At 35.2% G+C, this 17,394-nt stretch overlaps 1 protein-coding gene across 1 annotated transcript; it reads left to right on the plus strand.

Moving 5' to 3' along the window:
- Window positions 1–1,876: 1,876 nt before the first annotated feature.
- On the plus strand, window positions 1,877–16,238 carry LOC126701383 (golgin candidate 2). The gene is made up of 10 exons (XM_050399441.1): window positions 1,877–2,145; window positions 2,409–3,497; window positions 7,955–8,065; window positions 8,246–8,305; window positions 9,057–9,114; window positions 9,896–9,948; window positions 10,097–10,189; window positions 14,605–14,730; window positions 15,540–15,587; window positions 15,680–16,238. The coding sequence occupies exons 1-10, from the start codon at window positions 2,092–2,094 to the stop codon at window positions 16,043–16,045; spliced, it is 2,058 nt and encodes a 685-aa protein (XP_050255398.1). The 5' UTR covers window positions 1,877–2,091; the 3' UTR covers window positions 16,046–16,238.
- The last annotated feature ends 1,156 nt before the right edge of the window (window positions 16,239–17,394 follow it).

The raw sequence follows: 17,394 nt of genomic DNA on the forward strand, positions 1-17,394 counted from the left end.
AAAGTGATAGTGTAAAATAGAAAAAGTAGGTTTTTTCGTGTAATATAGACAAAAATTTTAGAAGAACTGATGTGGATGCTCTAAGTCACGAACTTTGAAAGAAAAACTAAAACATAAGCCTAATATCACATTCCCTACAGACATCAAGAATGATCACATCATTACAGCAAAGAGAACATCAAGGAAATGCCTTTTTTTTTTTTTTTTTTTTTAGGAATTGCAAAGGCAAAAGCAAGAGAACAAAAGCCTAGAAAAGCACAAGTCTCATCAAAGCACTGATTGGACCAAAAGAGCTCTTTTTTTTTCTTTTTCTTTTTTTGAAGGGACCAAAAGTGGTCAATCTTATACATCAGAAGTTCCATAATGTTAGGAGATGGGTAAGAACATCCACAAAGGAGAATCATCAAGACTTGTTATCTTTTACATCAAACAAATTCATTTGAATTAAAATTGCAGATGAGTAGGAACATCCACAAAGGAGTTTCACCAAGACTTGTTATCTTTTACACCAAGCAAATCCATTTAAATTAGAAACTAAGAAACAATATAGGAAATAAAAGATTTATATGGCTAAACAAAAACCTAACATGGTTTTCACTACTTAATTGAACAATTTTAGCTTCAAATTATTTCTAACCACAATTCCATAAGCTTGCCAATTTTACCATCCATACAAAATGATTGATAAAAGGAGGGTCCAAGTATTCTCATCCGTAATCTTTGAAGCAAAAAAAAAAAAAAAAAAAAAACAAAAAAAAAAAAAAGAAAAAAAGAAAAAAGAGAGTTACTCTCATCTGTAATCAATAATTGAAGAACTAAAATTCAAAATTTAAAACTTTCATTACAATTCCACTTTTAGCCTGTGTCAAATAAATTCTAAACACCTATGATGCTAAGACAGTTCCATAACTTCCAAAATTTTAGCATGATCCCTCCCACCTATATTGTGATCTTGAATTCTTGATAACCTTGAGAGCCCAGTTGACAATGCATTATCATATATATGGCTTTGAAGTTGGTTCGAACCCTTGCATCACTATATACGGTTGTTTCTAACCTTTTTGCATCAACATTTTCTTCATAGATCCCTCCTACTCAAAATAGATATTTGTTGCCATGAGTGATTTCTTGGAATCCCTGCCTACATGAAGGGGGTATTTAATTTTAAGAATTTGCAATCATGCATGTGAATGTGTAAGTTTACTTGATAGTTTATATATATATATATATATATATATATATATTAGTTGTTTTATTTTATTATTAATTTTTTTTGGGATGTTGCACTCTTATTTTCAGTGTGCTTGTTACTTGTTAGTATAATTTTATGTTAGTAGTCTTCGTTTTCTAGTTTGATTTAGTTAATGTATTAATATTTAAATTTGCGAATTAAAATTGTTTAATAATTATATAAAAAATATAAAAATTTACAATTTGTAGTGCAAGCTAAATACCAAAAAAAAGTTTTTTTCATAACGTTTTCAAAAACACAATGAAACATTAGAAAAAAATAATTTTTGTTGTTTTTTTTTTTTATGAGTAATTTTTGTTGTTGTTATTGATAGATACAATAGACTTAATTTATTAGTTGAGCTAAAAAAAAAAAACTCAGGGAACAATTTTTCTTGTGACCAAAAAGCATTCACCAAACACAACAGATCTAACCAGCGTTCACAAAAATCTGCCACCAAAAGGGCCTCATAGTGGAAAACGTCGTTGCTCGGTCATTATCGGGCTTGTGGCACACGTTGCACTGCGGGTCTTTTCTCTCTCTCTCTCTTCTCTCATTCTCATCCGTCACTGCACGTCATCAAAACAATTTGCTACTTTCCGTGTCCCAAATCCATCCATCCACGCCCACAATTCCACATTTTCCCTTTTCACACACCCGCACGTCACTCTAGCATTCCACTCGTCACCGTCCCTCCTCTTCTTCACCTTCTTCATTGTATTTCTTCTTCTGACGTTAACATAACGTCCTCTCTCTCTCTCTGCAAAAACAAAGAAATAAAAAAGACCGTTACACAATGGCGAAGTGCGTGACTTTCTCTCTCTAAATAACCTGGAAATCCAGCTGAATCTGAAACGGCCATGGCCAATTGGATCTCATCCAAACTCAAAGCCGCTGAAACTCTTCTCCAACAGGCACTTCTCTCTCTCTCTCTCTCTCTCTCTCTCTCTAATCTTATGTTTGTTTCCCGAGAAAATTAATTTTAAATTTATACTTCACCAAACTCAATTCGAGTTAATCTTAGCATTTTCTCTGATCCTAAATTATGAATCTAACATTTTTCTACTGCTCTTAACTCTTCTAAACTTGTGATACTACTATATATTGTGATTTGTCTTTGATGCTTTCAATTCTTTCAAGATTTTGATGTGTAATATTGGTGTGGTGTACGGTTCAGATCGATCAGCAAGCGGCGGACTCGCTTCGCAAGGACGAGAGGCCTTATGCCGATGAACTAAATGTCCATACGCCGACAAAAAGCGAGGGCATTGTGCCTCTGAAAGATCAATTAAAGAAAAAACCACAAGAGAACAATGACTATAATGGAAAATTGCGCAGCGATCCAAATTTCAGTACTCTTAATAGTAAGGAAATTGAGATTTCTAGTGCCCCGAAACCCTCACCTAAACCTAAGTCTTCTACACTTACGGATAGTGATTGGACTGAACTCCTTGGCACGCCTAATCAGACCGCAAGCTCTGTGGTGAATCGCAGTAATGGTGGGAGTGTGATTCGCGGGTTGAGGAAGGATGGTAAGAGACGAGGGAGTTCAGTGGCAAATGTTTTGGTATCGGAGGTGAAGAGGAATCAGAAGAGTAGTGGTAGTGGTAGTAGTGTTTTGAAATCGAGCTGGAAGTCAGGGGAGGAAAGTAAGTTTAAAGGGAAAGCGGGTGATGGGGAGGAGTCTAGCTCTTCGGATTCGTTGGGGAGGTCTTCGAGTGTTGATGTGCAGAGTGATGGTAAGTACTTAGAAACGGGTGTGAAGCTCGTAGGAGAATCAAAGAATGAGAGAAATGAAGAGAATGGCAGGCATTTTGACTCCAAGGGTGTTTCTTCGGAGGATTCTTCACCATTGAATCGAACTGTGGAGATGAAGTCGGTCTTGGAGAAGGTTGATGTAGTATCTGATGTGAAGACTAGAATGATGGATGATGTTCAGGGTAGGTTGAGAAATACTATAAAGGAAAAGCAGAAATCCGTTGCATCATCCAGAAGTTCTGTCTCTGATGATTTAAAGAGAGGTTCTTCTTCGACGATTGATTTGAGTTCTGATTCAGATTCAGATTCAGGTTCAACTTCTGACTCCGAGAGTGAAAACGAGAGGAAGGAAAAGAAGAGGAGGAGGGAAAAGATTCTGGCTGAAAAATTGGCAGCTAGAGCTGTGGGGGCTATCAAAGAGAGGGAGAATGTGGTTGCCAGGTTGGAGGGGGAGAAGCAGAGCTTGGAGAAAATACTAGAGGACCGAGCCAAACAACAAGCACAAGAGGTACAATTATCCAGATTTTGTTATTGTTCTCTTATTTTTGTTGGATTTATACTGGTGATGAGGTTGACCAGATCATTTCTTGTTCAGGACAAGATGCCATGCTCTTTGTGCTTGTGCTTCTTTTTTGGGGTGGGGGGGGGGGGGGGGGGGGACTATTATATTATGTGTAATTATGGAAATGTGATGCACTGTAATAAGGTCTTCTATGGCCACAATAAAATGTTACAACATCTTCACAAGTGAGATGTCAATCATAGGTCAAAATAAAATGAAATAAAAAAAACATATATATTACTGGGACTCACCACAACTCAAAACAAGGGTGTTGTGAAAATGTCGTAAGATTTTTTTTTGTCCCTAGACTTTCTCTTTTATAATTGATTGGTTTTCTTGGAGTAGGGAAGAATCATACATAGTTCGTTTTTCTTTATATAATTGTGTGTTATAGATCATAAATCTTTCTTTCCCTTTAAAAATAATAATAATAATAGTAAGATTCTATTGAAACAAAAGGGTGTAGTCCTAGTGCATTGGAAGTATACAATGAACATAAGTTAAAATCACCTCTCTACATATATTTTACAATTTTTGTATCAATCACTCTTGATAAGAGGTATCTTTATACGATCAACTTATAAAATAAAAACCAAAGGAAACAGGAAGAAGTTGTCCGATTGGCATGAAGGGACAATAAAAATGCTTTTATTAAGAGAGCTCCTTTTAGTTAAAGAACCACATCCTGCATCACTATTCATGGTGTTTAATAAAAATGCATAACAGACAACAAAGTTGCTAACTAATCTAGTATCATCCTATCTGATTGCATTAGCGCGATTCTGTTCCATAAATACAATTCAAACCATAGGTTACACAACCTCTTATCCCTCACAAATGAGTGAAAAGTTCCACTTTTTTCCAAGGTACAATCCCCCATCCCCCAACTATCAAATTATCTCTTCCCCCCCCCTCTTTCTTATCCAAAAAATTAAAAATATTGCCTTTATAGTTTTTGCAGAAACTATTAACACAGAAAATGTTGTGGGTTGATTGAAGCACTGATCTTTGCTAGTATTCTCTATGTTGCTTCCTACTGAAGAGGCTTAGTGAGGTCTTGGGTTCAACCATGTTAGGGGAGGATTTGGTAAGGGAGAGGACTATTTCCAGTTCTGTAGCCTAGTATGGCAATTTGATAGTTCTTGTCATTTCTCATTTTATTGATATTAGTAATTGTTGATTCCAGTTACTATTCACTTTGTCACTTGCCTGCAAGTGAAACTAGAAAAAAAAATACAAATTAAAAAAGAAAAGACATGGAGCTACTTAGGATTCAAGGAACTTGAAACGTGCAATTTTACTTCCTCATGTTGTGAGTTTGGAACATTGGTAGTTTACATCTTCTGCTTGTTATCTCCATATTGATCAACTTCATTTGGAGAATATCCTAAAGTTGTCCGCTTTTGATCTTAAAGGTTTGACATATATGGATTGGTTGTGAGAGGTATTGGTGGTTAATGACCCAAATCTATACTTATGTTAGTTTAGGGTTGGACAAGGAAGGTTGATATGTAGGACTGTCACTTGGAGAGATTGTGCACAATTGAATCTGAGCCCTGGGCAAGGCTGGGCTAAGTTTACAGTTGTCAGGCTTTTGCTTGGGTTTGAAAAATCTCAATCTGCCCTCATATTCAAGGTTTGGGTTGATGCCTAGGAAATCTGCCCAGCCCTCATCATTGCTGAACGTTATGAAAAATATACAGCCAGCAACATGCTCAAAAACACAAATACACACACAGATACATGTCTTTATTTTATTAGTAAAAAATTAAATTTTGTCCAGTTCTGCAAGAAAAATTGAGCCACTTGACTCAGTCTCAATCTCACATGATTTGGAGAGACAGAGTAAGTGCTCATACACAGTGCCTAGGCTATAGGATAGCAGGGCTATATTGTGGCCAAGAAATGGTAAAAGTGGAAAGGACACTGGATGAGTTATCATTTGTGTTGAATGAGAGTCATAGCTTTCATTACATTCTTCCACTTCTTAGTCTCATTTAGGTCATTGTCCTTGTGTTTGGGGCAATAAATATTTTACCTTTAGAATTTCACTACACTTCAGAATGCTATTGCAGATTTGGAGCTTCTGTAGAGATTGAATTTTTGGAGGGTATTGCAACCTTTCTTGAAGCTAGTTTCAGGCAGGGGTGGAGGCACACATAAGCTTGGGGGGGCCATGGCCCCCCCAAAGATTTTGAAACCCCTATATAATACTATATAAAAACAAGCTGGCCCCTGCAAATGTATCAATTGGCCCCTCCAAAAAAATTCACATACCTAGTCTAATGTTAGTTTTAGTGGTTTCCCCTTTGAAATGTGTTGTGGTTGTATGATCAATCAAAGAGTTGAGGCAATTATCTCTCAAAACTTCATAGAATGACACACTAGCAGGAGTGATAAAAAATATTTGATACCATAAGTATGTCTCAATTTTATTGGCTGACGATTGGATGTATCCAGAGCATGGAACTATTAGGATTAAAGAAGGTATATGGAAGTAATGAAAATAATTAGCTAAGTGGGGATGTCTAGCAAATTATGGCATATAAAATGACTAAAACAAAGTAAAAGTATAAGTTACCTTTCAGTCATTAGCCTTTAGTTCAGCAATTGACTGGAGCAATTGTCATATGTGTTTATTTTGTTGTGGGTCTTATGCATCATACAATGTTAATTTCTTTATAGCATTCATTTTGAAATTTGACTATTTTTACAATTACAATATTTTAGTTTCTCAAGTGGACTACACCCAGCAAAACACACATTTACTCAAACCAAAAAAAAAAAAAAAAAATACAAAAATACAAAGTTGTCCAGATGCTATTTATTTATTTATTTTTAAGTAAACAAAAGTGCACTATGTTTGTGTATGTTCAAATGTGAAAGCCGCTAAAAGTTTATTGTTTTGCTTAACTAGTGATTTTTTTTTTTTTTTTTTAGGTGGCAGTCTTAATCTTTAAGCTTCATTTCTTTATTTCTTTTAACTTTATCTATCTCACACATACACATAAATATATGAGTTATGACTAATGTACAAGCATCTAATTTGGCCCCCAAGTTAAAAATCCTGGCTACGCCCCTAGTTTCAGGTGTGAAAGATAGTCTTAAACTTAAAGACTAGCAGAGTGCTCTTATTTATTAGATTTGTGAGCTGCTTTCTTCACCATATTTCCCTACCTATTTTTAATGTTTGACCAAAAGATAAAATTCTGTGTAATCTCTGTATCTGTGCATTTCCTCTTCCCCCCACCCTCCCTCCAAAGGGGAATGGTTTGGTTAGGGTTGCTCACAAGAGGTCAAAATTAAGTTGAGTTATGGGCGAAGTTATCAATTCGGTTTTGCTAACCGTTTTAGTTTGTCTATTGGAACGGAATATTTCAGTTCCAGTGAACCATTTTGGAGTTAATGATATATATCTATCTGACTATTTATCAAGTTTATGCTATATCGATTCACAAATAATAAAAATTCTTAACACTGTTTTATAAAATACTATAACATAATAAAATGCCCCACTACCACCGGTGTGTACCACTAGTTGTTGGTGGTATACCCAATTGATGGTTACGTTAGCTTAATATATCCTCTATATATTTCACCCCAAACTACAGGTAAATAATAAAATAAAATATGTAAGTGAAAAAAAAGAATAAGAAAATAAAAAAGATAAACAACATTACAACTTTGGTGTTTCCTTTATTTTGAAAAAAAAAAAAAAAATCAGTTTTCTATGGTCCACACTCCACATAAAGAAAGAAAAGAAGAAAATAAGAGAGAGGGAGAAAGCAGGAAGGGAAAAAGAAAGAAATAAAAGGGGGGAGAGAGAGAGAGACGATGTTAACTATATTGTCTGAAATCTAAATACTGAAATAGGCTAGAGCATGCTGAAATGAGAAACACACTGGAATTTTAAGCCGATGGGAATAAAGGGTTCACTGCACCAGTTTTAAAACTCGTATGAAATATTTTGCCCGTTTTGGCTAGAATGGAATGGAATTGACAACTTTGGTTATGGCTGTACCATCTTAATTCTTGGGTTTGAGCTTGGGATGGCCACCTACCTAACAATCCACCTGAGTTGAAGCCCTATGGTTACAAACCCTAGTCTTAAAGTCCAAGGAGTAACAGAAGCTCAGTTGTTTTCCAAAACAACTACTTATCCAAAAAAAAAGTTTTCTAAAACAACTAAGTGCCAAAACAATGGTAAATCTAATCATCTTGACATCTCAAGAGCATGGTGCATTCCATGGTGCTAGTTACAACAGAAAACACTTTTTATCTGTTGATGCTTCTAGTTTCTTTGTCTGATACATGTGTATATGAAATTGGCCAACTATTAGCAAGATGTCCCTGAAATGCTTGCGGTGATTGTATACTTAATTTTACATTCTTGCTTGCTTTAGGCTTCCGATCTACAGACAACTATGATGGAAACACTTGATGCTGTTGATATAGAGAAACAGAAGCATAATAATACTAGAAGGGAGGCCCTTGCACGATTGGCTAAACTTGAGGTAATTTAACCTGTTTTAGATATCTGCCTCATATTCATGTTTAGACGGTTTTTGTCCTCTCTCTTTCTTCTTTTTGGGGTGTCTGCTACATATGGAAATCAATGTTTTCTTCTTTATTAAAATTTAAGCAATGCAGTTAATGAGGTTATTGTTGTTACTAAAGGTCAAAAGTTCTTGCAGACTGCTAATGCTGATCTTGCAAGATCCCTTGCTACTGTGCAGTGGAATCTTGAAGTACAGGTACTATGTGATCCTTTATACAAATGATTGTGTCAATCCTGTGCTTGAATTCTTAAATAAGTTACTGATTGGAATGTTTTGACCTTGGTTTGAATGTTTTGATTTGTGTAATAATAGTGGATGAAATTATATTTTGGAAAGTGTCATGACTTTCAAGTTTATGCTTAGCCTATCTTTGGCTGTCTTTTTAGTTTTGATACTTGTTTTTTCATCAGCTCTGACTATCCCCATAACTGTGTTCCTTGAGTTCAGAGTGCTTTGTGCAATCTCATATGTTATATATGCCAAATAGAAACTTACTATAGTCCTTTATCCTCAAGGGTAGCACAATCAGTTGGGGACTACGCCTAAAGAAGCAAAGGCCATTAGTTTGAATCTCTCATCTCCCCCACCCCTTGGGCCAAAACCTTCTTAAAAAAAGAAAAAAGAAAAAGAAAGATAGAAACTTTGTCTGGTGCTTTTAGGCCCTTTATTAATTCTCTTAAGTTTGCTGTTGCTTTGAAATGCCTATAGTTGCCATTCAACTCTGGTCATCTAAAGAAGTATGCAAATTGCTTGACCTTGATACTGGAAAAAGTTAAAGTTGCAGGAGAGTCAGCAAATATATCAAAGTACAGTTTAGGTTGTTGGTATTGTACCATTGAGCTCTGGCTTAAATGCCACTTCCTTGCATAAGAATGCAGTGGAGGGTGAAGTATTGTACCATTGAACTTCAGAGTAGCTTATACTTTTTATTTTACTTTTGGACCAGGTTAATTGGGTAGCAGAATTTCGGGATCAAATTGAATTGAAAGAAGCGACCTGTGAAGGTATGTCTCCTAGCTTACAGTGCAAATAATTGAATGAACTTTTTGATCCCCTCTGACTATGCTTTTGTGTTTTCAACTACAACCTGTACAACTACTTGCCAAAGGAACTGAATAGGGTATTTATAATATCCAATGAGTTTTTAAAGAAACAGATTCCCCTTCCCTCTCCCTTGGGCCAAAATTTCTCTTAAAAAAAAAAGGGTAAAAATCTCAATGCGAGAACATAATCTTATGTGTACAATAGCTTATTAGGTTGGTTATGGGTAGGGGAAATTGTAATTTTAGAGTTTGCTATGGCCTATTGAACGCTTTAGAGTTTATAGGAACTTTTGAACATAATCTCATCCTTAGTGTAATATGTTTTTATAATTTTCTGGGCTGAGACTAATTTAACACTCTTAAGGTTTGTTTTGATAGGTTATTTGCTGACTAATGCTTAGCTAAAATTAAGAAATTTAGGGTTATAAAGGTTGTAAGAGAGGGTTAGGGTTTTGAGATGCTAAGAGTCAATAAAATAGTAGTTCAAGAGCTTCTCTGAGGATAAGCAGTAACCCTTGAATACTACAGACGTTCAATACTTAATTCTATTGTAATTTTTTTTTTTTTGGCTATCTTGTGTCCATTATGCGTGGAGTAGTCTTCTTTTAATAAAATTATTCTTACCTATCAAGAAAAATATATATATCTTGGTCCTTCGTGCCCATTTTCATTATATTATTATATCAATAAATAACATCGTCAATATGAGCTTGGTCCTTCAAACTCCTTTTTCTCCTTGTAGAGATCAAGAGAAGGATCTCAAATTCTCATCAGACTGGAACATCTCTAAAACAAGTGAGTTATATTCTGTCTGTGATGATTATTTTGGGGGGAGAGCCATTTAAAGCTATGTATATTTTCCATCTTTCATAATAACTCTTTGCAGCAACATGAATTTCTTGGCCTTTTGTATAATCTTTACATTAATCTGATAATGTTGTAGTTAGCTGCTTCAAAAGGAATGGAATTTGAACGAGAGATACTAGAGGCAGAATATTCTCTCATAGCTGATAAAGTTATACAATTGCAAGATAAGGTTAGCTTTTCAAACCATTGATATATTCATAAATGATTTCAATTTCTGATAATAATAATAAAAAAATGAATTTAATTTCTAGCTTTAAACACCCCTTGCTCTGTGATGTTGACACCATTGAAAAAGTAAGCTTTTGTAGATGCATGCAGATCATGTCCTGAGTACTTAATATCTATAAACACAAATGTTTTTTTTTTTTTTTTGTGTGTGTGTATACATGCATGCATGTGTTCGCGCATGCTCACATACAATCATTTTGTTTGACAGTGAAAGCTGAAGACTGTTGAAAATATGCTCCTAAGTTAAATGGTTTTAAACTTTTAATATGTGTGTAGCCATTACAATTTATGATGACAACTACTTCTTAGAAGGCCTCCCTTGTGCAGTACATGGAAGTAAAAGGCGAGCCGGGTGTTCACCTAGGTGCGAGGCGCCTTTACTAAGGTGTTCAACTTTAGATCCTTGGTGAGCACCTTAGACCATGAAAAAGGCGCTTAGGCTAGAGCCTCATGTTTTAACATTTGAAGGGCTTGGAACATTCTGCGATGGATGTGAAGCTCAAATTTTTACATACTTTGTTTGGTTGGATGACTACTTTGGGTGGTTATTCAGGAACTAGCTTCTTGGATTTTCTTTATAGTTGGACAGAACAAAATTGTTGTTCCTTTGAGGACACTGAAAAGATGTTGGTTAAGTTAAAAGATCTGTGCCAGTGTAGTCTTTTTGATTGGTCTCAGTGGTGGAGTTTTAAAGATTGTTCCTCTCTTTCAGAGTTTGTCTTTTCTTAGAATAGCTTCTTGATTTCTTTCTTTTTTGCTTTCTTTGTTGTCTGTTATTTCTTTCATGTGTTCATCATCATGAACTCCTTGTATTTTTCTTTCCTTTTTTTATCAATAATATTACTCTTATTACCTATCCAAAAAAAAAAAACTATGGTATATTTACCATTTATTGTACGGTGACTTTTTTCTTTTAATGAATGAAATTCACTTATTTATCAAAAAGAATTTGAAGATATATATATATATTTTAATATTCTTAATCCTTATTTTAATATATTAGATACATATGATTTAATGGACCTAATTTTACAATTAATAGACCTAATTTCTTCACACAACACATATCAAACACACCTGATTATAAAATTTCAATATATTAGATACATATGATTTAAGTCCTACATGTATAATAACTATATATATATATTTTTTGATAAGTAATAAAGATTTATTGATATCAAAAAAAGAGAGACACCCAAGTACACACCCAAGTACACAGGGAGTATACATGGGTGTACATATCAAATACAAAAATTACATAAATCAACTAAATCCAAAATTGAAGAAAAAGTTTGGTTTCTCCACATTGAGAACCAGTCCAATAAGGTTATGAAAAATAGAAACTTGAGATTAGGCATAGATCGCTAATTGTCTTCAAAAAACCAACTATTTCTTTCCTTCCAAATACACCACATCAAACAATGAGGAACAACCATCCATATATCTCCATTATGATGGCGACCAAATCGACCTTGCCAGCAAGCAAGAAGCTCAACAATAGACATTGGCATAACCCAACAAACTCCAAATAAACCAAAAACCATATCCCACAACTCCAAAACAACCGGACAATGAAGGAATAGATGGTCAACAGTTTCACTATTACACTTGCACATATAACACCAATCCAAAATGCATATCTTTCTTTTCCTTAAATTGTCAATTGTCAAACATTTTCCCAAGGCAGCAGTCCATACAAAGAAAGCCACTTTAGAAGGAATCTTCTGCTTCCAAATGCTTTTCCAAGGGAAAAACTGCTCACTATGGCCAACTAGAAGATGGTAGTACACACTAACCATAAACCCCTTACTCTTACAAGGTAGCCAACATCTCTTATCCTCCCCAATTCTCCTTACAGGAGTGCAATAAATGGTATTTATGAAGCTCCAGAAAGCTTCCAATTCACGATTATGTACACCCCTACAAAAATGTATCTCCCAATGAAGGACTCCATTGGTGTACCTCATTAGATTAGCCACACTTGCCTCTTTGTTTCGACAAATCCTATATATTTCAAGATAGCAGTCTGTAAGAGAAGATGTTCCACACCATTGATCTAGCCAAAACTGTACTTTTGATCCATCTCCAATTTCATACAAAATAAACCAAGATAAAGAGGGCCACCCCCTTCTAATATTTTTCCACAAACTAACTCCATATGGACCAGAGAATGAGCTAGAACACCAACCACCCCAATCACAACCATACTTCACCTATATCACTTGTCGCCATAGAGCATCCCTTTCTTGCTCAAATCTCCATAACCACTTCCCTAGTAAAGCTACATTAAAGGTTCTCAGGTTCCTAATCCCCAAACCACTTGAAGAAAGTGGAGTACAAACCATAGACCAATTAACAAGATGAAATTTGGGCCCATCCCCCTAGTGTCTTTTTGCTTCAAGCGATATTAAGTCACCTTTTGTTGTTGACTACCTTTGTGCAGTAGAAGTTTGTGTGTGCCCAATATTAAGAGCAATCACATCAGCAGATGTAAAATAGAAAGTGTACAATTTTACACATTTTTGCTCAAAATTTACCCACATCAATCTATCTATAATACTGTGCATATACAATATTGCTATAGTAACCGTGTAAAACGGATATTGTAGCTCTCTATTTTTTTTTTTCCTCTCTCATCTCTCATCTGATTCTCTCTCTTCCCCTACCCTCTTCCTCCTTTACCTTCTCTTGAATCCAGCAACATGCCATGAAAATCTGTACAAATCATCAAACTCATTTTGAATCTAGATCCCAAATTCATTAAACCCATATACAAATCCATATAAATAATCAAGAAGAAGAAGAAGAAGAAAAAGAAGAAGGGGGAGGGGATAGGGATAACATATAAGGTTAGATATCCAGACAATAGAAAACGCACATGTAGCCCCAAAAAAAAAAAAAAAAAAAAAAAAACGTATTTTATATATAATATACAATCTGGTTGGGTTACTCAGTTGGAAACCCTAAACCTGACACCTGGCCTGCAAGTGACAGATAAGACCTGCTACCAACTGATTCACCCATTTGAAACCATCCATGACCCTTCGGGTCAGAAGGGATCAGTAGGATGGGTTGGGATATAACTGGTTAGCGACCAGCCCTAATGTCATGAAACTGATGTTGATAGATGCAAGGATACACATGATATCCAGGGGAGGAAAGCTACAAGACAGTCCATGCCTTGTGTTATGAATTAAGACATGCATCGCCAAATTGGGTTAATATCCTTTCCCCATTTATAGAGATTTTCAAGCTCCTGTAGGCATTACAATCTTTTTGGTTACCCTTGTAATTGGTTCATTTAGCTATATATTTAGGGATTTGATGGTCGCGGCACCTCTTCTATTATTTCTTGTATAATCCATGAAAGTGTGATATTATTGAGATCACATAAAAAGTTATTCTATTTTAATATAATTATATGATTTTTCTACACATACAAATACATAAGTAGATATAACCTTATGGAGTAAGCCTTTGGTGACATAAGAAGAGGTTATGTGGCTCCTAGGCATGAGCATAAACTACCTAGCCTGCCAGGGGTGAATCCCCATGGATTACCTGGCAACTGGTTTGGTGGGTGGAGTCAGTAGCACACAGATTTTATTGGTTCCGAAAATGTGACAAATAGGTACTTTTATTATTATTATTTAACAATAAAGAATCTAAATGCAAAAGTTGATAAACTGTGTACATTGCTTCTTTTGGATAAAGTAGGTTTAGGTTTGAGCATTTTTTCACTGCAATATCCTTGAGATGTCCCCAGCTTCTTTTCTTTTGTAAATGCTGTTAGCATGACTCATTTCTTGTGCAAATGAAAGCCTGATGTTTAATCATGTATCTCCTCTTCCTTTGGTTTCGTTTGAACGTGCAAGTTTTAATGGTGAGTCCAGGGGTAAAAAAGGATATAGGTGCTGTGGTCCACATATGGTGAGCTTGACTTGGTGCAAAGACCTCCTAGTGCTCTATAATATCCAGTTTGTTTTCTAGTGTGTGTGTGAGTGTGAGAGAGAGAAAGAGTATCTATGTGGTCTATTGTAATGGATGTCAGAATGGCCATTTAGTCTCCATACACTGTTGCTAATGTGGCTGGATGGAAGGTAGAGAGTTTTGGAGTTTTTGGGTGTTACTTAAGTTTTGGGTTTAACCAACCGAGAGCATATCCAATTTATATGAAGAATTTTTTTGCTTTTATCTTTGGGGTCTTCTGATGGTTTACCAAAGTTATATTCCAAGTTCCATATTTTTTGACATATCATGTTAACCTGATTTATTTGACTGATACCATATGTACACGTATATATAAGCTTGGGCAATCAATATATTTTACTTACAGTATCGTCTATATTTCAGGCAAAGAAGCTGGAAGCAAACATTGAAATTACAAAGAAAGAGATAGAGGAGCCAACTGAAGTTGAAACTGAGCTCAAGCAAAGGCTTGGTCAGATGACTGATCATTTAATTCAGAAACAAGCCCAGGTTTGTCTTCAAACATCCTGGATAATTCAGTCGGTGATTTCTTGTACTTATTTTTGTTTGATGAATGGGGGGGCATATGATACATCTGGTTTTTAGCTTAATGCCTTATATAGAAAAGGCAAAAGCATACCATAAGAGTTTGTAAAGTGTCCTCAGATATAAATGAATCATTCAGCCTTTTGTTGATGAAGAACCAAATTCAGCCGAGACACTTTTTAAGGTTTGAGAGGGATGGGAGCCATAAAATTTAATTACTAATATTCTTATAAAAATTGAAAAAAAAAAAAGAAAAAAAAAAAGGTTAATTAGCTATATTGTTTTGCAATGGGTGTCTCAGTCAGGTGCAAAAAAAATACTGAATTTACTGTCTCTCCCAAAGGTTAACTTGCCAATAAAAAAAAATGGAAGACCAAAAAGTCATGTATATAGTATCTTGCTTCCAGGTCTGCCATTACTAGAGCCTCTGCTATTATTTAAGGCTCCTGGTTTGATTTATTGCTCATTTGTTTCACATTCAAATGTTTGTTGCCAGTATGTAACATTTTGCGATCATGGACATTTTGCATATTGTATGCTATTGGTTATCCTTCTCTGTAATACAACTATCAGCTACTTCAAAAATTTATTATTATCTAGTTCCAATGTTTGTGAAAGATTCCTTTGTATGATAACTTGAATTATCTTAGGACAGAGTTCATGATTGAGTTCTTTTTCAGTAGTAAAATTATTCTAAATCACAAATTTTCTGTAATAAAATGATATTCAGTAGTATGTGTAATGATCATTGAGATTTCAATATGTTCAACCAGGTTGAGGCTCTCTCCTCAGAGAAGGCAACTCTTCTCTTCAGAATTGAGGTACATTGTCACCCCAGCGTTATTTTATACTGGTATTATCTACATAAAACAGATCTAGTGATTTGCACTTTATACTTCGATGCATTGTGTAGGCGGTTTCAAGATTTCTAGATGAAAACAAGACAATGCTAGCGGATTCTATAAGTACTTCATCAAGGGACTTGGAATCAGGAAGGTGGGAGCTCTCAGAATCAGAGTGGGGGCCTCTGTTTCATGACAGGATGCGTTCAGGCAGGAAACACTTGGGATCATTGCTTCAGCAGTTGGATGCTATTTTCTTGGCTGGTCAGGTATTTTTAAGGAGGAATTCCAGAGCGAAGGTGTGGTCTCTGGCTTACCTTGTATGCCTTCACTTCTGGGTCATTTATATATTCATGTCACATTCTCGAGAATCAAATGGAGCCAAATCTGGTGCTGTCATTTCCTTGGAAAACATTAATAACACTGCAGGTGTATGATTTGTAATATATTGTGCTTTTCTTCATTATTCATTTGATTGCCTCAGCTTTTAAGAGGTCTTCATTTCTTGGTGTATTATGGAAACTAGTCCCCCCCACACATCGAGTAACACTGAATATGTAGGGATTGTATTTAGGGATGTAATTAGTCACACAACTTCACATCAATGCAGTGCAAAAAAATTTCCTACCAGATTTTATTTCAGTACCTAGTAATAGGAGCAGTTTGTTCATTTCCTCTTTTTAGTTGATAATTATGAGACAGTTTCTTGAGGCCACTATCACACATGGGACCCACACATGTTGTGAGTGGGTGGTATAATGAGAGACTACCTCCAACCCTATAGTGGTCTAACAAATTAGCATGAAGGTTCAAAAGTATAATGAATTAAACCCAATGCCTTAGGAGTCATTACACCCTATGCCCCAGGAAGATGGATAACATTAACTAGGTGGTTAAATGAAATTATGAAATGGCGTTGAATTAAGTAAAGAAACCCAATTTAAGAAGCCTTGGAGAGCGAAAGTGAAGAGAAGAAAGAGAGGAGGAAGGCAGAAACAGAAAAGAGGGCCAAGCAAAAAGATGGTAGCTGTTTAAGTACCATGGTCAGTTAGTAATAGTCTGAATATAAATCTTTGAGACCAAACGATTTTTTAAATGAATGAAAGGTATATTTAAACTGAATCAATAAGGGTTTAGTGTTCGTGGTTTAGATTTGCTTGCTGAGATTGTAAAGTAAATTGAAATATAGGGAGGATAACTGGATAGCAAGGAGAAAACTATCCTATGCTCAAGCTTCTATTGATTTGAGGCAGAGATAATAATATTCTATTGGTATCAATTGAATTGAAAAACCAATAGGGAAGATCACGTTTCAGAGAGGTGTCTAGTGGAAACCACATTTTATGCAGCTATTGCAAAAAATTTTAAAAAAAATTGCTACGGAGCAAACTTATGCAAGTGTGGAACTTGGAAAGAAAAAACGGGTGCCAAAAATTCCAAGCGTACGCATATTATATTATTATTGTTGGCATTACGGATTATTGTGATTAAATATTTGCAATATTGTCTTAGGGAATGATGGAATTAGATTAAAAAGAACATAAAATTAAAATAAATAAATAAATACATATTTGTAGCCAATGTACAAGTTTTTCACTTCTGCGAAGTTTAAAAGAGGTGGTTGATGGGCAATATTAGAGCCTATTTGGTTTGTTATTTTGAGTTTTGTGTTTTTAAAATGGTTTTTTTTTTTTTTTTTTCGAGAATTTTTTACCAAAACAAGTTTTCTAGTGTTCATCCCAAAAAATGAAGAATATGTTTGGCACTTGTTCTCTATTTCAATTTT

Source organism: Quercus robur, chromosome 10 (genome assembly GCF_932294415.1).
Source record: "Quercus robur chromosome 10, dhQueRobu3.1, whole genome shotgun sequence".
Taxonomy (NCBI): domain Eukaryota; kingdom Viridiplantae; phylum Streptophyta; class Magnoliopsida; order Fagales; family Fagaceae; genus Quercus; species Quercus robur.

Excerpts from the sequence above, each read along its gene's own strand:
- LOC126701383 (XM_050399441.1), top strand. The coding sequence starts at position 2,092 with ATGGCCAATTGGATCTCATCCAAACTCAAAGCCGCTGAAACTCTTCTC. Across the intron at positions 3,498-7,954 it reads CCAAACAACAAGCACAAGAG|GCTTCCGATCTACAGACAAC; the intron begins GTACAATTATCC and ends TGCTTGCTTTAG. Across the intron at positions 9,949-10,096 it reads CTGGAACATCTCTAAAACAA|TTAGCTGCTTCAAAAGGAAT; the intron begins GTGAGTTATATT and ends ATAATGTTGTAG.